The sequence below is a fragment of the Chinchilla lanigera genome, unplaced genomic scaffold (genome assembly GCF_000276665.1).
Source record: "Chinchilla lanigera isolate Chin_1 unplaced genomic scaffold, ChiLan1.0 scaffold00136, whole genome shotgun sequence".
Lineage (NCBI taxonomy): Eukaryota > Metazoa > Chordata > Mammalia > Rodentia > Chinchillidae > Chinchilla > Chinchilla lanigera.
Window position 1 is genome coordinate 2,272,127 of NW_004955537.1, and position 20,221 is coordinate 2,292,347.

At 53.7% G+C, this 20,221-nt stretch overlaps 1 protein-coding gene across 1 annotated transcript; it reads right to left on the minus strand.

Moving 5' to 3' along the window:
* Positions 1-3,953: 3,953 nt before the first annotated feature.
* Positions 3,954-20,177, minus strand: P3h1 (prolyl 3-hydroxylase 1). Its single transcript, XM_005410618.2, has 15 exons — positions 19,611-20,177; positions 17,221-17,373; positions 15,893-16,082; positions 15,567-15,698; positions 14,231-14,370; positions 12,008-12,097; positions 11,702-11,754; positions 11,404-11,525; positions 9,201-9,328; positions 8,951-9,046; positions 8,305-8,455; positions 6,305-6,422; positions 5,840-5,915; positions 5,479-5,619; positions 3,954-5,090 (listed from the first exon to the last, which is right to left on the minus strand). Exons 1-15 carry the CDS (start codon positions 20,073-20,075, stop codon positions 4,935-4,937), a joined length of 2,211 nt encoding a protein of 736 aa, XP_005410675.1. The 5' UTR covers positions 20,076-20,177; the 3' UTR covers positions 3,954-4,934.
* Between the last annotated feature and the right edge of the window lie 44 nt (positions 20,178-20,221).

Sequence of the window (20,221 nt, forward strand, 5' to 3'; positions counted from 1 at the left end):
TGCTCCCTTGCATTCTTCGCATGGCTATGCAAACGAGAGGGTGCCAGGCACCGCATAGACAATGGCTGTCCTGTGTGTCCGCCCAGGGCGTGGGCCCCTGGTATGGCCTGCAGCTCCAGCTCAGGGCAGGGGTAGTGGTCTGCCCTCTGAGGGGCCAGGGGTGGGCGTTGTCTGACCTTTGGGATGTACACCAGGTCCCTCTGAGCCTGTCAGGAAGGTCAGAGCCATGTGGGTCTCTGTCTACATAGCCCTGCCTCCTGATGTGGCCTGTGGGTCCCAAACTGCCAGTGGGGTCTAAAGTGGTGGCAGAGAAGTCAGCCTAAATTACCACAGATAATGATAGGACAGTAGGATCAAGGGGAGCAGAGGCTGTTATGGGCAAGGGGACAAAAGCCCAAGACTCCTGGGACCATGTGAGTGTGCTGTGATTGGTGCTTCTTATGTTAATTCCTCTACCACTCCAGGCAGCCTCCAGGTAGGCCTCCCCTGGGTGGGGCTGTGGGGCTGACCCTTGGGGAGCAGCGGGAAAGGCTTCTCTGGGATGTGCGCAGTGCCAGCTCCTGGTCTCTCCCCACGCCCTTGCCTTTGGAGGTACCTGGTCCAGGTTGGGAGGGACAGCAGCTACAAGATGCTCCTTATAGATGATCTGAGCTGACCGTAGAGCCGCTGTCCCTACCTCTAAACACATCTGTCTCACAGAATTGCAGTGGTTGAACAAGGTACGTGACATCTGAGGAAGGCAGGGGCTGCACACGGCAGGTGCCTGGAGGGAGCCCCATCTCTCCCTAAGCTGGGCCTTGGTCCCTTGTCCCGCCTTTTGTAAGTGCTTCTCTTTGAGGAAGACACAAGGGACACACCAGTCTCAGGAGGCCCAAGTCAGGTATCATCCCTGGAGCCCCAAGGCCACACAGAAATGGAGTGTCAGGGCCACCCAGAGCCTCAGAGACCACCTGCAGCTCCCTCTGTTGATAACTCAGAGCTGAGAGCCAGAGAGGAAGACACTGCTGCCCAGGGTTAAAGTCTTGCAGCTGTGAGGCCCCAGAAGCAGCAGGAGGCCTGTCTGCTCCTCCATCCTGTGCTTTCCAGAGCCTGTGACACTAACTTCCTCCTCTGGAGCTCTTTTGTTTAGCCCTTCTTATTGACGGTTTGACTCTTGCTGCACCAAAAAAGGCTTTGCTACCCTGACGGCTCCCTCACAATGTTCAAAGCCTTGTGGACTTCATGTCTTTTCCACAGTGGTTCTTCCTAAACCCAAATAACTTCTCTGCCCCATGCACCACCCCTCCTGGTGGCCCATGCAGCCCGGTGACTGCCAGGCACGCAGGGAGTGCAGGAGGGGCTCAGGCTCCCACTGCAGCCTCCCTCCTGGAAGACTTATTTGAAACTTCTTCGGGGTCACATAGGTTACCATTTAAAAAGTGCTTTGATTTGTGTTATGAGAGGCTGAGGGTTCTAGCTTTACCTCTGCCACTGAGAAGCTGTGTGACATTAGGCAAGTCCTTCAACTTCTTTCAGCCTGGTTCCTCAACCGAAAAAAGTTAATACCATTTGCCCCGTCTGGTTCACCAGAAGTCTACAAGGGTCAAGCAGTAGGTGAGAAACGCTGCTGAAACACAGAAGATGCCAAAAGGACCTTGGCTAGTGGAAGCCATGGTCAAAGCCCCCCGACCCCATGGCAGCACACTTGTCTTCTAGTCCTGGCTGGGGCAGACCACCTGCAGCTGAGGACCTGGTGCTGCACCCTCTGCAGCGGTGCCTGGCCAAGAGGTAGCAAGTGTGTTGCTGACTGATGGATGGGTATGAGGATTAAATATTGTTGCCTCCTTCCTAAGGAAACATCAGAGACCTTTCCACCAGCCTCTCCCATAGCCAGATAGGGGGTCTGATTCATTCAGTCTGTTGTAATCTAGCACATTCTCTGCAGCCACCATGGGAAACTCTGGAGGCTCAGAAGTGGTGGTGGTCATCCTACTCTGAACGCCAGAGCATGAGGTTCCCGTGTAATCACAGAGAGGGCTCACCTCAGACCACACAGCTGAAAGCAAAACAGCCCGCAATGTGCCGCCCAGGCCTGGTTAAGCACCCTGATCTGCAGCCCATAATACTCTGCGGATTCCTAGTCACTGCACTTTTAGGGTCCTATTGGCCTCCTTCCTGAGATGGTAAATATCTTGGGGCCATTCTAGTAGCCTCCTGGGTTCCACTGCCTAACCCAGGACAAGGACACGTCAGGGACACACAGCCCAACGGTGCCCTTTGGCTCTCTGTGCAGAGGTCTCTGGCGCCTTGCTGGGAGCTCTGAGCTGCCTTGGGTTATGGAGACCCAGGGCTGTCTCGTCCAAATCTGCCCAGGTTTGCTAGGTTGCCTCACATCCCCTCTACTCCTCCCATGGGCTCTCTCCTTCCATGTCAAGCTAACTTCCTGCTGTTGAAGGCAGGCCCTAATATATGCTTTCCAAACATGGGCCTGGCGAGCAGCCACAGCTGGATCTCCGCAAGTCCCCGCCATCACTCCTGCTTCTAGGATAACCCGCCCCAGCCCAGTTCCATACACTTATCTTGGTCCTGTTGCTACTGAAAACATTTAGCCTTTTGTGAGCTCAACAAAGACAGTCTGCTGTGTGTGGTTGGCATACGTTGAAACTGAAAAGGTCATCTGCTTTGATGTGGAAACTTCTAGAAAATCAGAATGAGATGATGTAGATTTCTATAAAGTTGGGTCTCTACCACATGCTAAGCATTGTGCTGCGTGCTTTGTGAGCAGCCCCGCTAGTACCCTCGGCTGTCCTGAGCAGTAAGGACTGTGATCCCATTGGCTTGGGGAAGATACCCACCCGGGGGCCGCACAACTTGAAGGTCACACAACTCCAAGTGGGAGAGCCACGGTCAATCCGCTCAGGGCACGGGGAGTCTGTGCACTTTCCTTTAACGTGGTCTTACTTTGCACGGTGAGTAGTCACGCAGACAGGACATGCAGATCACCGATGATGACAGGGATGGCGAGCACCTGGATAGCCCAGGCCCTGTGGCAAACCCACATGCAATGCTGCCTCCCAGTTTGAGAAACCATCTGTGACCACATATCTTTCTCGTTCATCTGCTTGTGCTTAGCACCAAACGCCTCGACAAAGTTGTCCCACACACCATCGCTCTTGCTCACTGCACACCCCTTCTCCACTCCCGCCATCACTTTCACCCACGCCACTTCCCCTCAGCATCTCTTGCTGACGTGCTTGCTCATCTCCCTGCTGCTGAATCCAAAGCTGGATCCTCAGCTCCTGTCACGCTCACACCCTGGGAAACGTGTGACGCCCGCTCCCTCCCGGCACCCTCACCAGACCCCAGGACACCATCTCTCTGGACCCCCTGGCTCTCAGCAGGGTCCCACCATCCTCCAGCCCCTCGCTTCCAGACAAGCTGTTTTCTGCCTCCGCTGTCTCTCCTGTCATCTCCTGATGCCCCTCACTCTCAAGCTGTGAGCACATCTAAGCCAAACTGGGTTCCTGCATCTTCTGCAGGGACTGATCTGGGAAAGAGGAGGCAGTTTGTGGTCCAGCTGCTTGGGCTTCTGGGTGTTTTCCTCACACTTCACGGGAACCCATCACTTCCTGTAGGCTCTATGCTGAGACCAGACCTAGAGGAGGGCTGCCGCTGCCTTCGTCCCCCAACCCTGGCCCGAGCCATCTTCTCCTCTGCCCTATTGCTTGGCAGCCCCTCGCTGGTCGTGTCCAGTCCCTGCACCCATAGCTTGGTCTCCACGTTGCTCATGAAGCCCTTTAACATGTCAGACGCCGCCACTCACTCACAACCCTGCTGGGCCTCCCAACCCTGGCCTCCCATCTCCCCTGGCCTACTGTACTACTTTGTTGGCCTCCTGGCTATTCCTCCTGCTTCAGGGACCTGACTTGCTTTATTTTTTTACTTCCAAGGATTAAACACACACAAACACCATCACCCATGCCACTTGCCCCATGTTTATTTGTCTCCCCTACAAAATAGACTCTTTATAAACGTGGGGCTATATTTTCAGCACCAGGAACTTAGCTGATGCTCAGTGTGTAAATATTAGTCAATTGACTAAATGATTACTCAGTTCCTACACTTCCTACCCTATGGCATCTCAAGCACAGAGGTGATGGGCTTGGGCTAGGGACACAGTCAGGAGCCGAATCTCCAGTCGCACGCTGTCTCCTACAAGTGTCATCCTGCACAGGGAAGCGCTGAGGCGTGGGGCTCCGAGGCCAGCCAGCAGAGCAGGAAGCATGTGGCTGCCACGGGGACGACACGCCAGAGCACTGCTGACTACCACTCCCTGCCAGGAGAGGATTAGTGATAATCCCGGCCATTCACCCGGAGTTTTACAAAGTGCCATCACCTCCGACATTACCTGGGCCGCAGGTCGCCCAGACGGTGGGTAGTGAGGACTACAACCCCTCTTATGCAGACGACAGCCCCAGGGTGCCTGGCTAGGTAGGTGTCTGGACTGAGGCTGCGCGGGGCTCTAGCCAGGCCTCCTCGCGTCACCCAGGCCGCTGCACCCTGCCCAGGGCAGTCCCCCTCAAGTCACTGGGGTAGAAGGAGCATCTTTCCACCCTCGCAACAAACCAAACCCAGAGCCACCCATCATGCATTCTTCGGTTGTCTACAGAGACACTTAAATACTTTATTGCTGTCACACAGTCGCCTGTGCGGGCCCCTCGGTGGCTCTGGGCCCATGTCCCGAGCCTTCAGCCAGGCCTGGAGAGGAGTGATGTCCTTCTATGTCCGCTCCAGGAACAGTAGCACCACGGGGACGGTGATGGGCAGGATCCTCTTGACGGGGCAACAGACCAAAGCGCCCCCTGCTCCACGGCCCGCGGGGGCTGGGCAGGCCAGCACGCACCACAGAGCTCCTCCCCACGGTCCATCGCTTGGCTGAGTGCGACCTGGCGCCGTCATAGCTCCTCCTTGTGCCTCGCCGCACTGCCTGAGGCCGACTCCTGTCCAGGCTGGGGCTCGCTGCCCTGCGCATGCAGGGGCTGCTCCTGGGGCAGGTCCACCTCCTCCGGGTTGAACAGCATCTTCACCAGATCATCGGCTTGCACTCTGTCCTGCAAGGACAAACCCCGCCTACTCAGAGAGGCTTGGACCACGTACCTGCCCCCCTTTGGCTGCCGCTTCCTCAAGGACAAAGCAGGCAGTGCCCTGCGGCCTCCGAGCGCCCCTCCTTCCCTACAGTCCCTGCGCTCCGAGGTAGACAGCTGAGGTGTGCCAAGGACGGAACCGAGGACTCAGCAGCACCCCTTGCTTGGACCCCCCCCCCCGACCCTGCTGACAGGTAAGGAAGAAGGCCCACGGAGGACGAGGCAGTGTGACCACAGTGCCACTGCTGGAGCTGGGAGTCCCAAGCCCAGCGCTCCTTTCACGACTACACCTCCAGCCGCAGGATTTGGGGAAGGAGGAAGCAGAGGAAGCAGACGGCAGCACAACAGTTCTTACCCGCTCACTGTGCCGAGGGTCCAGGGTGAACCACAGGGCAATGGCACAGCGCTGCCCCCTGGTGACAGCCTTCACTCCATGCGGGTTTTCAGTGCCTGAAGAGAATCCCACAGCTCTTCCACACTGGGGCTGCACCTCTGCCTACAGGGTCAAAAGGAGGTGGACACAGGGGAAGGACAGAAAAGCCACGGGCAACCTCAGCTTGGTTTCACAGAGGCCAGAGCTAACGGCCGTTAGGGCACAGCCGATGTATCTCAAAGCCCCTGGGACGGAGAAGGGGCACTGGCCACAGGGAAGCCCAGGTGGTTCTTCCGTGCACTGGACTCTGGACATCCGCTCCAGAGAACAAAGAAGCACTCACCGTCATAGTCTTGGCGTCCAGCTCGGTGAAATAGAAGTTTCCTCCATCGAAGTCCCCGTTTAGGTAAAGGATGGCACTGGGAAAGCAAGACACCCCACATGACCCCTTCCTCCCCAGCCCAGGGCCTTCCCTTCCTCTGCTTGTCCAGCAGCTGCGGGGTCTTCCAGAGGAGAGCAGCTTCCAAGGCGATTCTCCAAGGCCACCAACACTCTGCAGTCCCTCCTACCCCACCGCTGCCCCCGGAGTTCCTCACGTGCCCGTCAGTGCTGCTGTGCCAAGTCCCCTTGCACAGTCGTACCCGTCCCTCCACTGCCTGGCTCCCTAGCAGGGGCGTGGGGCTGGGGACAGCCGGCCCGACCTGTGCGTGCACTGCGTGCGGAGGGTGAACCGGCGAGCAGAGGAAACTGCAGGGCCCCACAGGGCAAGCACAGGCCTGTGCCACACCTGCCACCTGCACCCATTCACCTGTAGTCCCGGAAGGTGTAGGCGGGGGGTTCCTTGACGCACACGAGGGTCTCCGCATTCAGGATGCAGTTGTCCACGTGGACTGGATGGCTGCTGTCCTTCCTCTCAGCCTGCGTCTCTGGGGCCAAGGTAACCTGGGTTAGTGCTGGGCTAAGGGGGCGGCGTCACAGCTCTCCCATTTACACGGGCTACGTGTGGCTTCTTCCCAGTATGTGCTCGAATCTACGGAAACTGTCATGACCTGGGTGTGCAGTTCTCGGTCTAAGTCACAGTTCAGGGTGAGCAGGGTGGGTCTCAATGGGGAAGATCTCGGGCCAAGGGGCCTCACCCTGTTTGTGGCTCAACTGTGTAAAACACGAAGGTGCAGAGAAGTGAAAATAAGGAGTCAGGAGGGTGACAGGTACAGGAGTCACCCCCCAGCAGGGCTGCAGAAGAGGGAAGGGCCTTTAGGAGCAGTGACACCTCAGGGGTCAACTTTAGAGGGGGCGCTGGGAGTAGGAGGACACAGAACGGAACAGCTGGATTTACTGCACAATGCCAGCAGACAGCTCCAGGCGTGGGACACTTCCCCCAGCACACACGCTGTAGGGATGGGAGATGCCCCCCTGACTGCCCCTACTTGTCCAGCCAGCCACTGGGCCCCTCCATCCTCCCCACACCTCCCCGATGGCTTCTTCTCTCTCCTCCCACTGCCAGGTCCCAACACCCAGCCATCAACCTGTTCCCTATGGCTCACTCCTATCAACGGCCTGGCCTTCCCTCTGGTTCACATTCACCAAATCTCTGGACACAGCAGCAGTAAAACTGAGCTTCTTTTTGTTTCGTTTTTTTTTTCCGGTACCGGGAATCGAACTCACAACCTTGCACTTGCCAGGCAGGGGCTCTGCTGCTGACCTAAATTGCCAGCTCCAAAACTAAGCTTTTAAAAACGAAGGTTGTGCCGAGTCCTTCGCTGTCTGATGATCCTACCCTGGCTTCCTGCTGGCTATACCAGTGACCCTACTGTAAGGCTCGGTGACACAAAAGTCTCACGCCTGATACATTCCTTTGGCTGTGCCTAGACTTTCAGAGAACACCAAACATTCTGAGGGTGGAAGAGGCCACCTACTAAGGGCACGTCACTGCCAGGGGCCCTCCAATGGTGACGGCAGACAGAGCCTGCTGTGGGCTGCATGTGAGCCCTACAACCTAGCTGCACCTCACTCCTGTGAGAAAGTGACGGAATGAGAAATAACCTGGCACCTCACTTGGAAATTAAACAGCTCCCCCACAAACCTGGCAGTTAACAATTAGGAACAGAGAGCTTACAATATAGCTTATGACTGATTGAAGAGACAAACCACAAACTCCGGGATATACTCTGCAATCTGAAAACCTTCTTAGTTCCCTCAGTGTTATGGTTTGTGCCTGGATGTCCCCACAAAGCCTCATGCAGTCATGGGTGGGGGAGCCTAGAGTTTTTGATTGATCCATTGTTCAATGCTGGGATTGTGGGTGTGACTGCTACACCTGCTCTGGAACAGGCAGTTTACACACAATGGAAGGGAGGGAAAGAAGTATGCTCTCTGCCACATCCTGTCCTGTCTATTGCGCTTGCTACTTTTGCTGTTTTCTGCTGCCATGAACCGTGGCCCTCGGCCATGTGCCACTCTGCCTTGCAGCCAGGCAAGTATGGACTGAAACCTCCACACACTGAGCTAAATAAAGACACTTAGTTAGTGGGGTCCCCAACACCTCCAATCTGTGTGTCTGCTGCTCTCCAACCTGCACCCGACCCACGCGCTGAGATGCCACACTGTACTCAGCCTGTCACCTGCCACAACCTCTCCGGGAAGCCTTCACGGCCGCCAGGGAGGTCAGTGTGACTCCCTCCATGCTGCTGCTGCTCCCAACTCTGGGCTGCGACCAGGCTGCGTGTGCCCACTCCCTGGCAGGGTGGAGGGACAGCATCCTACCCCTCTGTGTCCCCAGGCTCCAGCAGTGCGGCACGGCATGCTCACCTTCGATCGCGGTGCGGCACACCAGGTGGGAGTAGGAGAAGTAGAGGGGGGTGTCCAGGCGGAAGTAGGACTCCATGACGCGCCGCACCTTCTCAGTCACGTTGTAGTACAGATGGGCACTCTGCAGAGGAACTTTCCCTTCCTGCCCCAGCTGCCAAGGAGACCGATCATCAGCGCCCCTTATCGCCCCTCTGTGGGCTGCCAGGGACACCGAGGCCTGAGACTCCAGGCCTCATGCCTTTTCCAAGCCCCTGGGAGGAAGCAGCCTTGCTGCTCCCCACAGCCGACACCCCGCTGTATTCTTTCTCCCTCCTGGTACGTCTCCTCTGAAGCCCCTGTGCACCCTGCTAGGAAAACAGCCCTCTGGAAGGCCCTGTTCTTCAGGCAGCATCCCGCAGCTCTGGCGATCAGTTGTCTTGCGCATCTCATTATATCATATGTGGTCTAGTTGCCAGGATTCAAGCTGACCTCACTCAACATGACTTATTCTCACTCCATGGCAACTGAAATGTCAGCAATTAGACCCCTTTTCCTTTTCCATCATAATCCCCAACTCCTCCCCAGACCTGCCAGTCCCCTTTCCTTTGCCCCTCAGAGAATCACACACCCCTCTTCTCACTCTAGAATGCCCAGAACCTGTTTTTACCTTTAGGGCTTTGAAGACAGTGACGCCATAGAACTTTTCGTTGGGGGTATGTGGGGAGGTCTGGCCTCGGTACCCATCTCCTGAAGTTGCTGCTGCCTACAAGGTCCAAAGACAAGGTGAAGTTAGCCAGGGCAGCTGAGGGCCTGAGAAGAGGCGGGCAGCACAGGGCAGACACAGGCTCAATTTCTAAGAGGCCGCTGGAAAGGTGCCCACTGCACCCTTGGGGAGGGGCAGCAGCTGGGCTTCTTACGTTGGTCAGTCTCTGCAGCTCCTGGCACTCGGCGTCAGAGATCACACCATCCATCACCACCCGCTGGGAGCCGTTCAGGAGTTTGGAGTTCATGGTAAGACGGATGCCGTCATACAGCAGGGGCCCTCCTGCAAAGCACAAAGGCCGGCTAAGTCCTGCAGCAGCTCTCCTCACCTCCTCGTCAGGAATCAAAATTCCAGTTTCCTGTTCTCTGGAGAACCCTCCCAGCCAGTCACTTCCACAGGGGCGGTGGTCCAAGGGATGGGACTTGGACTTGAAGATGAGACCCAAGTCCTGGTCCTCCCTGTGCCACTAAACAGCTGCTGGCTTTGGGCTTTTGTGCATGGCTGAGTAAACACCACACACACACTCTTGAGATCTGTGTTCCGGAATCAGCCCTGGGTCTCGCTCCTGGATCCTCCACCTATTAGCTGCATGACCTGAGCCAAGTTATTCAATGTCTTTGAGGTTGATTTTATTTAATTAAACTGTTCTCCTCTTTCAAACATCTAGTTAGAGGTTTCATGTTAACAATGACTAAGGCTAGCCGGGCATGGTGGCGCACGCCTGTAATCCCAGCGCTTGGGAGGCTGAGGCAGGAGGACTGTTGTCAGTTTGAGGCCAGCCTGGGCTACAAAATGAGCTCAAGGCCAGCCTGAACTGCATAGCGAGATCTTGTCTCAAAAAGACAAAAAAAACCCCCCCAAAAAACCCAATAAATAAAGCTAGTAAAAAACCTAGGATAGTATCTGACTTATAGTAAATGCTCAAAAACGCTGCTACCATTGTGTAGCCACCATCAACATCATCATCACCATCATCTATGTAAAATATAGACTTTAACAATCTGCTTAACCCACGGTTCAGGCAGTTATGAGACGCAACGGAGATAACAAAGGCCCCTAAAAACAAAGAAATGATGGACACATTCTTTTCACATGTTAATTTTCTTAGATTCACTACTGTCCATTTAAGCAACGGCGGGCAAAAGCCACTATTTCTCCTTCAGGTTCTTTGGCATCTCTAGAGACCTGACTCAACCCCATCTCCGCACTGAGGGTCAGCAAGTACAAGGTGTGCGGTGAGAGGTTAACACATGGACACATGGGCACACGTACGCACAGTCACGCAATGCCCAGAGCAAGCAGACTGCAACGTCCCCGATGTTTAAAGAAAAGGGAGGCTACAGAGGCTGTGCAGGGTAATGTGCAGACCTCACGGGCAGGGACGGTGGGAAGAGTACGAGGAGGGCTAAGCGGGAACAAGAACGTGTGGGATGACGGCAGGCTCAGGAGCAAGCAGCAGCCCCACCAACGCAGAAGAGTAGGCCGGAGAGAGGTAAAAAGCAGGAGTGGGCTCAGGGTCCGGGTGTCCAGCAGATGAGCCTGGCACCTGTGTGTGAGGCAGGCAGGGACCCATGGGGCTAGGAAGGATGGGTGCAGAAAGGAGGTGGTAGGGCCTACGGAGGCCCAAGGTAACGGAAAAGGAGGAAGGCAGGCAAGAGCCGAGTGGAGCCATCACTGAGGCCTTCCCGGACTGCAGGCATGGGCAGGAAGGAAGAGGCGCCAAGGAGGGTGGAGAAATTTGAGTCCTAGTAACACAGTCAAGAGTTCAAAGAGTTGCCAGGCGTGGTGGTGCACGCCTGTAATCCCAGCACTCAGGAGGCTGAGGCAGGAGGAGCGTTGTGAGTTCGAGGCCAGCCTGGGCTACAAAGTGAGCTCATGGCCATCCTGAACTGCATAGCGAGACACTGTCTCAAAAAGACCAAAAAAAAAAAAAAGAGAGTTCAAAGAGTTTAAGAGAAAGGGCTGGGGATTTAGCTTAGCGGCACAGGGCCTGCCTGGCAAGCGTGAGGTCGTGAGTTCGATTCCTGGTACCGGAAAAAAACAAAACAAAACAAAACAAAAAAAAACCCCCCAAAAACCACCCCCCCAAAAAAACCACACAAAAAAACAAAACCCAAAGAGTTAAGAGAAGAATTTGGGGAGAGGGACAGTAAAAGTCTGGGCTATCCCCGCTTACTTAAATAACACACAGGAGTCTTCCCTGGCTAAAGACCTAGGGTCCAGCACAAGTCCCTTGGGTGGGTTAGGATGGCTGCTGAGCCAAGGTGCGCTGAGGCCGGCTCTCAGTGAGCCGTGTGCCGCCCAGCAGATACAGGCTGACCTGCCTGACCCAATGTGCCCACGCTCCACCCTCTCACCTTCCCGGGTCAGCCTGCTCACATCCAGGGACTCCTTGGTCTTCTCTTCCACCAGGGTCTCGATCTCCTTCATGAGGTTGCCGATCTCCTGGGAGATGCGCACAGCCGTTTCCCGTTCGGACCTGCAAGCACAGCGGCTCTGGGGACTGGGCTGGGGCTGGCCCTGTGCTGCCACCCCAACTTCCCAGACTGGACCTGCCCACCCATGGCCAGGAGTTCCCATCTGCCTGGGCGCAGGAAGCCTTAAGCACTTGTCAGACTGATCCAATCATGCAGTGAGTGTCTTCAAGGGCCTCACTTCTGTTTCTCTTGCAGTCTCTTGGGGATCACCTCTGCCGGGGTCCACGTGTCCTGAAGGCAGGGAGGGGAACAGTGTATCCTCATGTCTCACTCCAGGCACAAGACGGGGCCGGAGGTGAAGTGGGAGCTCTCTGAACCGAGGCTGCATCTCGCTGCCAGGGTCCTCATCCATCTTCCTGGCTGTCACCTATCCTCAAGGTCCACGCATCCCATACTTGCCTCCGGCTCAGACTCCCCAGGGTCGCATCACTCCCCAGCCCCTCAGAGCTGTCCCCTTTCCTCTCCAGCCCCCACTCTGGCTCACCGGATCCACGAAGGGAATTCCAAAAACGTCGTAAGCGAAGAAAAGCAGCTCTTTCTCCAGCAGGCTGCGTCGGCGGTACTCCTGGGCAGTCTGAGGAAACAAGGAGGAATCCCTGGAGCCTGGCCCTGCCACACAGCCCCAGGGTGGCCTTCCCCTCCCTGTCGGCTGAGGCCTCCTCTCCCCACCATCGTGACAGGTCCGCTCCCCAGTTGGGACAAAGGCCTGTCTTCTGTGCTCAAGCGTTCCTCCTGCCTGACACAAGCGGTACTTCTCAGGAGTCTTTTTTCGTTTTTTTTCGGGTACCGGGAATCGAACTCTTGACCTTGTGCTTGCCAGGCAGGCGCTGTGCCACTGAGCTAAATACTAAATCCCTGGCCCCACAAGCGGTACTTCTCAAAGTGGTGTAACCAGGCTGTCCTTGGAGGAAAAAGCCTCCTCCCTCCCCTTCCCCAGCCCTGACTAATCTCTAGGGAAGGAAATCTGGGGACCCTCAGGGATGTGAAAGATGCTTCACAGGAACAGAATTCCCCTGACGTCTATAGGAAGCTGTGCTCAGGCAGGGAACTCTGGAGCCAGGCAACTCTGTGTTACTCACTCAGTCTTTACAGCCACCCTCATCCTACAGAAGGAGAAACTGAGGAGCAGAGGGGATGTGCCCTGTCTAAGGTGACGTCAGAGAAAGCAGGGGAACGGAGACCAACATTCAAACCCAAGTCTTTCTGCTCCTCGGGCCCATGTGCTTTCTCCTCCGCCACCTGCTGCCCCTCAGACTGACTGGACCTGTCCCTCCCTGGGCATAGGCGGCTGCGGGGCTGCTGGGCCTGGCACGCTGGCCTCGCAGGTGTGCTTACCCAGGGCAGGGAAACTGAGTCCCTTCCAGGGTCGCATCTTTCCCTAGGTGACCTGCTAGTCTCCAAGCAGCAGCAGAAAGGAAGAGATAAAGAAGACATCATCAGTTGAAATAAAAGATGGGGCAGTTTGAAGAGCAAAGTCTGTAAATGTAGTCCAGTCAGCTACTGCAGTTACCCGTGGGCACGGAAACGCTCTCCTCCAGTAGTTAAATTATTTGCCTCCTCCGTCTAGTGCCAGACGCCAAGTCACAAGCCATCTCCTTTTTTTTTTTCCCTGGTACCAGGAATCGAACTCATGACCTTGCGCTTGCCAGGCAGGCGCTGTGCCACTGAGCTAAATCCCCAGCTCCCAAGCCATCTCATTTAAGCCTCTCCAGGAGTTCAATCGGACTACCAGGGAGTAAACCCCACTTTGTCCCAGGTTCACTCAGTCCTGGTCTCCTAATGCCAAGATGTATCAGGAACCATGCCAGCACTGGGGACAAAGCAAGAACAGATTCCAGCCACCAAGCAGCAGCCACAAGCCACTGCACAAGTCACCTCACCCTTACAGTGACAGCCGTACTGATTAAATAAGAGGATGGACCGAGGTCACCCAACACAGGGCTTGATCTGGACAGGACCTCAGCAAATGCTGGCTCCCTTCTTGCCAGGAAGAGAACTCCAGTTACTGGCCACCTGAGTTATCTTCTCTCCTCATCCCAGACTCACTGCTGTGACCACAGACGAGAAAATGAAAATGTCCAGCGTATGTATGCGTGTGTTAAGCAAGACAGAGACCGGAAACGCCATCTCAGAGCCAGATGCTTGGCGTCTAGTGGTCAGAGAGGACAACTGCAAGAAAGCGGTCTTCATGCGGGAGAGGCCGGCAGAAATATTTGCACTGGAGACTCGGGACTCCAGAGCCAGGAGAAAGGAACCTGGCTTTTCACCTCAGAGAAGTAGCCTTGTGGTATATAGATTTTTCTCCTTGTTTTAGATTGAGGTAGGAATAACGCTGTTCTCTCCCCAGGAAGCTGGGAGAAAACAGAACAATGGCAAGAAGGCAGGGTGGGAACAGGTAAAGTGGAGATATAAACCTCACACAAGGGAACAGAAATGACTCCAGGCAAACGGCGTCAAGTGTTGATGTGGGGGTGCCAAGAGGGGCAGAGCAGTCGCTTTACACTTCTGTTTTCTGGGTCAGATGAAGTTGTGGGGCTCTGGCATGTTCCCCACATTCCCTGTGGCTCATCCTGAGCGATGGGCAAGCCAGGGCATGCAAATGACCCACGCACTGCCCCCACCTGCATCCCCGTGCCCTCTGCTACCCCGCTCTCCTGCGCTCTGGTTGGGATCGGCTGGCAGCCACCCCCAGTAAAGCAAATCTCACCTCACGGGGGCCAATGGAGCTGGCCTGCTCTTCTCCAAGCATAGCTGCATAGTAGGCCAGGTTCTGGCTCATCACCTCATCATTGGGAAAGAAGAGGAGGTAGGTCTTGGCACATTCAATAGCTTGTGTATAATTCCCAACTGCAAAGCAAGGAAAAATGGCTGAGAGGAAAGGGTCTAATCCTGGGCATCAAAAACCACTCAGTGTTCAGTCTCTGTGAAGCTTGAGGCACAGCACGTCAAAGTGGCGCCTGCCGGCTACCTGGTACAATGGCCTGCCTTGAAGGCAGAAGTTACAGAGCATGCAGAGACTATGTAATTGATTTTTGGGTGTCTCATATTCTCAGTGCTGCCTACCACCAAAACAGGGAAGAATTAAGACTTCTCTGCACGCCTATCTCTTTAAAAATTCACAAAAAATTAAAATACTTGCCAATATCCTACCTTGACATAGCCAATCATTAGACCAATTTCAGAAGTGTTCTTGTCTTACCTCCTTCCCCACAGATTTTGAGAAGGGGGAGGAAGATTACAAAGGCACATCACACCTCTCTGGCAGAACAGTTCTCGTTCATGTGTTGGTCTCCTTGACTCAAACTAGACACGGTGGATTCCTAAATAGACTGTAACACTCAGGACACAGTAGGAACTTGGTAAGACCTGATGATTTGTTGATTGTCTGGATATTTCTTTTTTTTTTTGGTCTTTTTGAGACAGAGTTTTGCTATACACTTCAGGCTGGCCTTGAGCTCACTTTGTAGCCCAGGCTGGTCTCAAACTTGCAAGGATCCTCCTGCCTCAGCCTCCTGAGTGCTAGATTACAGGTGTGCGCCACCACGCCTGGCTGATTGTCTGGCTATTGACAAGCCCCCAAGAGTATTCTAGGCAGGATGGCTGAAAACATCCTGTAAACTGGTTTAAACAGTAACACACCCTTACTTTTGCTATTACTTTAATTCAAATGCAAATTTAGATTACCAATGTGATAGGATCAAAGACAGAGGTCCTAGAGTTCTAAAGCCCAGAAAAAAGCCAGGCATGTTAAGGAGGTACAGTGGCTGTAAACCCTACCTGGCTGGCTTAGTGTTTTTTATTTTTTATTTTTTTGTAGTACTGAGGATTGAACCCAGAGCCTCTGGCTTCATCCCGAGCCCCTTTTTGCTTTTTACTTTGAGATAGGGTTTCACTAAGCTGCTTAATTGCTCAGGCTGTGCTCAAACTTGCAATCCTCCTGCCTCAGCCTCCCACAGTGCTGAGATCACAGGGGTGTACAAACGTGACTGGCTCTGACTTAGCTTCTAAATTATGGCAGCAGAAAGGAAAGAAACCAAGCTTACTGTTATAGTAGGCAAACTGCAGATAATTGTAATGTGATGGGAGGAAGTCTTCAAAGGGCTTTTCTCGACTTGGGTGGGAAGCCAGCTCGGTGACACAGTTTTGCTTACAGCTGAGGACCTGGACATAATGATCTGAAAGGAATCTAAGATGAGAAATGGCTACAAAGTTACACTCAGGATTCAAATTCTGGTTATGACAGACAAATTCAGGTGGGAAAAACTTTTAGCTGGATTCCCAGACTTAGGAACTCAGGAAGGAATGAGGCTGCACCTGCTCTGTATCATCCAAACAATGAACTTCCAGCCCTGGGAGGCTCGGCACGCACCTGTGATGGCCTGGAAGAGGTCGGCACTGTAGTCCAGGTAGTTGTAGCCATCATAGTCATAGGGTCCCTCGCAGAGGGCACGGCACTCTTCGTCAGCCACGAAGTACTCTTGTAGTGCCAACTCCAGGTGCGGCACAGCTTCCTGTGGTTGCTCCTCAGAGTAGAGTCGCACTCCGAGCCGGAACTCATGCTACCGGGAGGAAGGAGCACTCAGACTCACGCTACAGGGAGCTCCTGTGTCCTGCTCGCCTCCGTCACCACCTGGGTCCTAACTTTTACTCCTCAGTTACGGACGCAAAGGGCTGACTTGGGTGACAGCTACACAGTAAAGCCGGGTGGTTTTGTTTTTTGAAACAAGGTCTTGCTGTCAGTCAGGCCAGCCTTAAACTTGCTGTGTAGGCCAAGCTCACCTCAAATCTGTGATCCGCGTGCCTCAGCCTTTGAGTGACGAGATTATAGGTATGTGCCACCATATCTGGCTCATGAAGGTCTTCTGTAAATGGGCTTTACATATTCCTCTTGAAATTATAGGCATTTAACTCTCCATCTGGATGAAAGATTTATAGGAGCTCATAGGAATTTTTCTGTAGGTACTGGGGATTCAACCTAAGGCCTCACACACGCTAGGCAAGCATTCTATACAGAGCTTCATCCCCAGCCCAATAACATACTTATAAAAGTCATTCTGGGGCCATGTGTAGTGGCGCATGCTGTGATCCCAGCACTCGGGAAGCTGAGGCAGGAGGACTCCTGAGTTCAAGGTCAGCTCGGGCTCCACAGTGAGTTCAGGGCTAGCCTGAACTGCATAGCAAGACTCTGTCTTAAAAAAAAGTCACTCTGCGACTGGAGATGTAGCCTCCCAACTCCATGGAGATGGTGTCTGTGAGGAGGGTGTCATTTTGATTCTGGTAGTGTTTCTAATATTCTCTTTATTTCCCTTGGTATTGGACTAGATTCAGGGCCTCGTGCATGCTAAGCATGTGCTCTATCACTGAGCTACACAGCCCTGCAGTCTCTCTAATATTCCTATTTGTAAACTACTAAATAGAAGAGAACACAAGAATGTTAGGTCAAAGGATGATAAAAAAAAATGTACACTATAACACCAACTTAAGCTTAAGAAATTCGATATGGAAGACTTAAAAAACTGGGCAAAATACCCATTACTGGTTTTCTTCAGATGGCAGTATCACCAATGATTACTTTGCTTTATCCTTCTCTGTGTTTTTTAATGGTGTGTTATGAACATTTACTACTTGTGTCATCAGAAAACAATCTTAGTAAATGTCACTTTAAACAGAGACAGAAGAGGACAAAGTCTTTTTCACCATATGGGGTTTGGCCTCAAGGTCCTTGAAGTCGGCCTCCTTCACTCCAGACATGCTTTGGTAGTAGTCCAGGTTCTGCCGCATCTCCATGTGCTCAGGATTGCCCACAAAGAAGGTGTGTGCTGCGGCTACAGCTTTCTCCAGCTTGTTTATCTAAAGGTGAGGCACAGAATGTCACTCTCACATCCAAACTTGGAAGGCTTGTGCCCACACACGCAGTCCACGGTAAACAGGAAATCTCAGCCTCCCTAACCCTTTCTGAGCCCGCAGGCAGTTTGCCTAGGCAGTGCCAGCCCCAGCAAACACACCCGCTGCAGGAACCACAAGTCAGGCCTTTAAGAGCACAGTAACCTGGAGATATGTGCAGCTATTTCTTCAATCAGCCTTAGGGTCTCCCCGAATTGCAGAAAGTAATGCTTCAGGGGTGCAAAGTTCTATTTAAAACAAAGGACATACTGTAGGGGGCGCTATGAAGACTGGCTGGCTACCCAGGTAAGACTTTTAACATTCAAATGCAGTTATTAAGCTGAAGAAAGCTTAAAGTTTCAAGGATTCAAGAGTAGGGAAGAGCACATAAACTGTGCTAAGAATTTTCCTAGAAAATTTTTTTCTGTCTAAAATAAAATCAAAAGTTTCTGACACACTTCGGGCAAAGGTGGGTGGCTGAAAAAGCCCAAGGTCCTTTACAAAAGCTAGATATGGTATTTTCTGATTCAAAGCCCAGGGCTCATGAAGTTAAAACAAAAGTCTATTAAGAAAAAAAGGGGGGGGGGCCAAGAACGTGGTACAGGCTACAATAATGCCCACCCACTGGAACAGACTCCAGTATATCAAAATAATACCCTTCATTTATAGGCCCCAAAATAAATCACCAAAGATCTAATGTGCTTTGGTGTTTAACCAGCAACAAATCTAGATTTAATGACTAACTTGCTGTGATTTAGATTAAGTTGTTAAAGACTGCCCTCCAGCTCAGTTCCCTGGTCTGCTATCTGGATGTAGCATTCACTCCCTATCATGAGATTGTTGAGGGGTTCAACAGTAGACCTGCAGCTCTGAACACAGTGCCTGACTCAACAAAGGAAGTGTTCAATATCTGTTAGCTGGTATCCTTAATGTGCTAAGAATTTTTATTTTATCATCAGTACTAGTAAATGCACACTAAAGGAGTCAAGCTTGGCTAGGGGATACGGGGTAAATGCCTCTCTGCACCTCAGCATCTAACTGTAAAGTTACAAATTTCTCTCACCTGCCCTTTTATGAATTTACTCTCCTTTAACTTTCAATACTTTCCTTTCTAAGCTCTTTCTTCCCTCCTTTCCCCAAACTGTTACACCGCAGACACGAGGCACTTGGTTTGCTTCTCTCTGGTGGACAGAGGCACAGGTTCTCTCTACTCTCAAGCCCAGTATCTCAGAGATAAAGCTAGATTCTCCTTCCTTTGTGTTCCCAGTTTTATCTACATGTCCCTTTACTACCCTCACTATATTAATTCTTAGCAGCAAAGTAAGACAAGAAGCTCAAGCATTTAATAGCCCGTCTAAGAACCGGAATGTAGTAGGTATTGAATAAACGTTTGTCAAAGAATTTTAAGTGGCGTTAAGTGACCAAAGTCATAGCCCAATTATTTCGGCCTCAAAAGGCCAGTACTCTTGCAAGTTAGCAGGAGAAATGGAGGGGAACTGCACAAGCAGAATGCTCTTGCAGAGGTAGAAATCTGGGATCCCCAAGAGATTCAAAGTCTCTCTTTTGGTTGAACTGAAGCTCTGTTAAACTATGCACATAATAGATACCCAGCATGGCTCCTTTTGTTTATTTTTTTAACCTCTCCTCAATACCGTGAAGCTTTGGGTAAATGAGTTAATAAATGCAAACTGCTTAAAACAGAGCCGTGGAAACACATGGCTGCTGTATCACGCAAGCCTGCCGCCGTCCAAGTCATTCGTACACTTGGACTTACACGGCGGCACTCCTAAGAACACTCATTTTCTTTGGAATCTGACTAGCCAGAGGGTCCCCACAGGGAGGAGCGGGCAGCCCCTGCCGGCGACGTGGCAATCCCATGTCCTAAACCGCGCTGCTGGACTCTGCAGCAGGAAAAGCATCACTAGAGAATGAACCGGAAGGAAGATATACTGCAAAGAGCCCCTAGTTTCTCACTTGGACACTTACCATGAAATCAGGATAGGACACCCAACCTGCCGCTTTAGTCCTCTCTAGGAGGTCTTCGGAGACAAAGATCAAGTTTCTCTTGGCCCGGACCCTAACGTTAGGCCGAACGCTCGGAGCTGGCATCTGCCCCTGCGGGCCGCCCCTGATTCCCCCCCGGTCGCCCGCAACCACTCCTGCCTCCGAAGAACCCCGCCGCCGGGCTTCGCGCAGCTCCGCACCTTGAAGTAGGCGACCTGCAGGTAGTTGTAGGGGCTCCGCTTGCGGAACTCCAGCTCCAGCTCCTCGCTGAGCGCGTGGGCGGCCGGCGGCCCGAGGCAGCGGCGCAGGCAGGCGGCTCGGCGCAGCAGGCCCCCGAAGAAGCGCAGGTCGCGCAGCGCGGCGGCGCCCGGGTCCGCGGCCAGGCTCGGCGATGAGCCGGCGTCCAGCTCCCAGGGCAGGTCGGCGGCGCACTGGGTGCGGCAGCGCAGGCGGAGGGCGCGCAGGGCGGCCCGCGAGCGGAGCGCCCGCTCCATGCTCAGAACCACCTCGGCCCAGTCCCCGCGCGCGTAGGCCGCTGTCCCATCGGCGAAGAGCAGGTCGGGCGCAGCCACGTCCCAGCCGGCCTCCGACTCCACATCAGTCTGGGAGGCGGCGGCAGCGGCCGCCAGCAGGGTGGTCAGCAGCCTCCACGCCCGTGCCGCCATCGCCTCCGCAGACCTAACGGGACCGCGCCACACCGCCGGCCAGGGCGGGGCTCCACGCCGTCGAAGCCCTACTCCAGAGAAGGGACGCGGCTCCACACCGGGCGGCGCATGCCCCGGAGGGTTGCACCGCCTCTTTTCTTTCAACC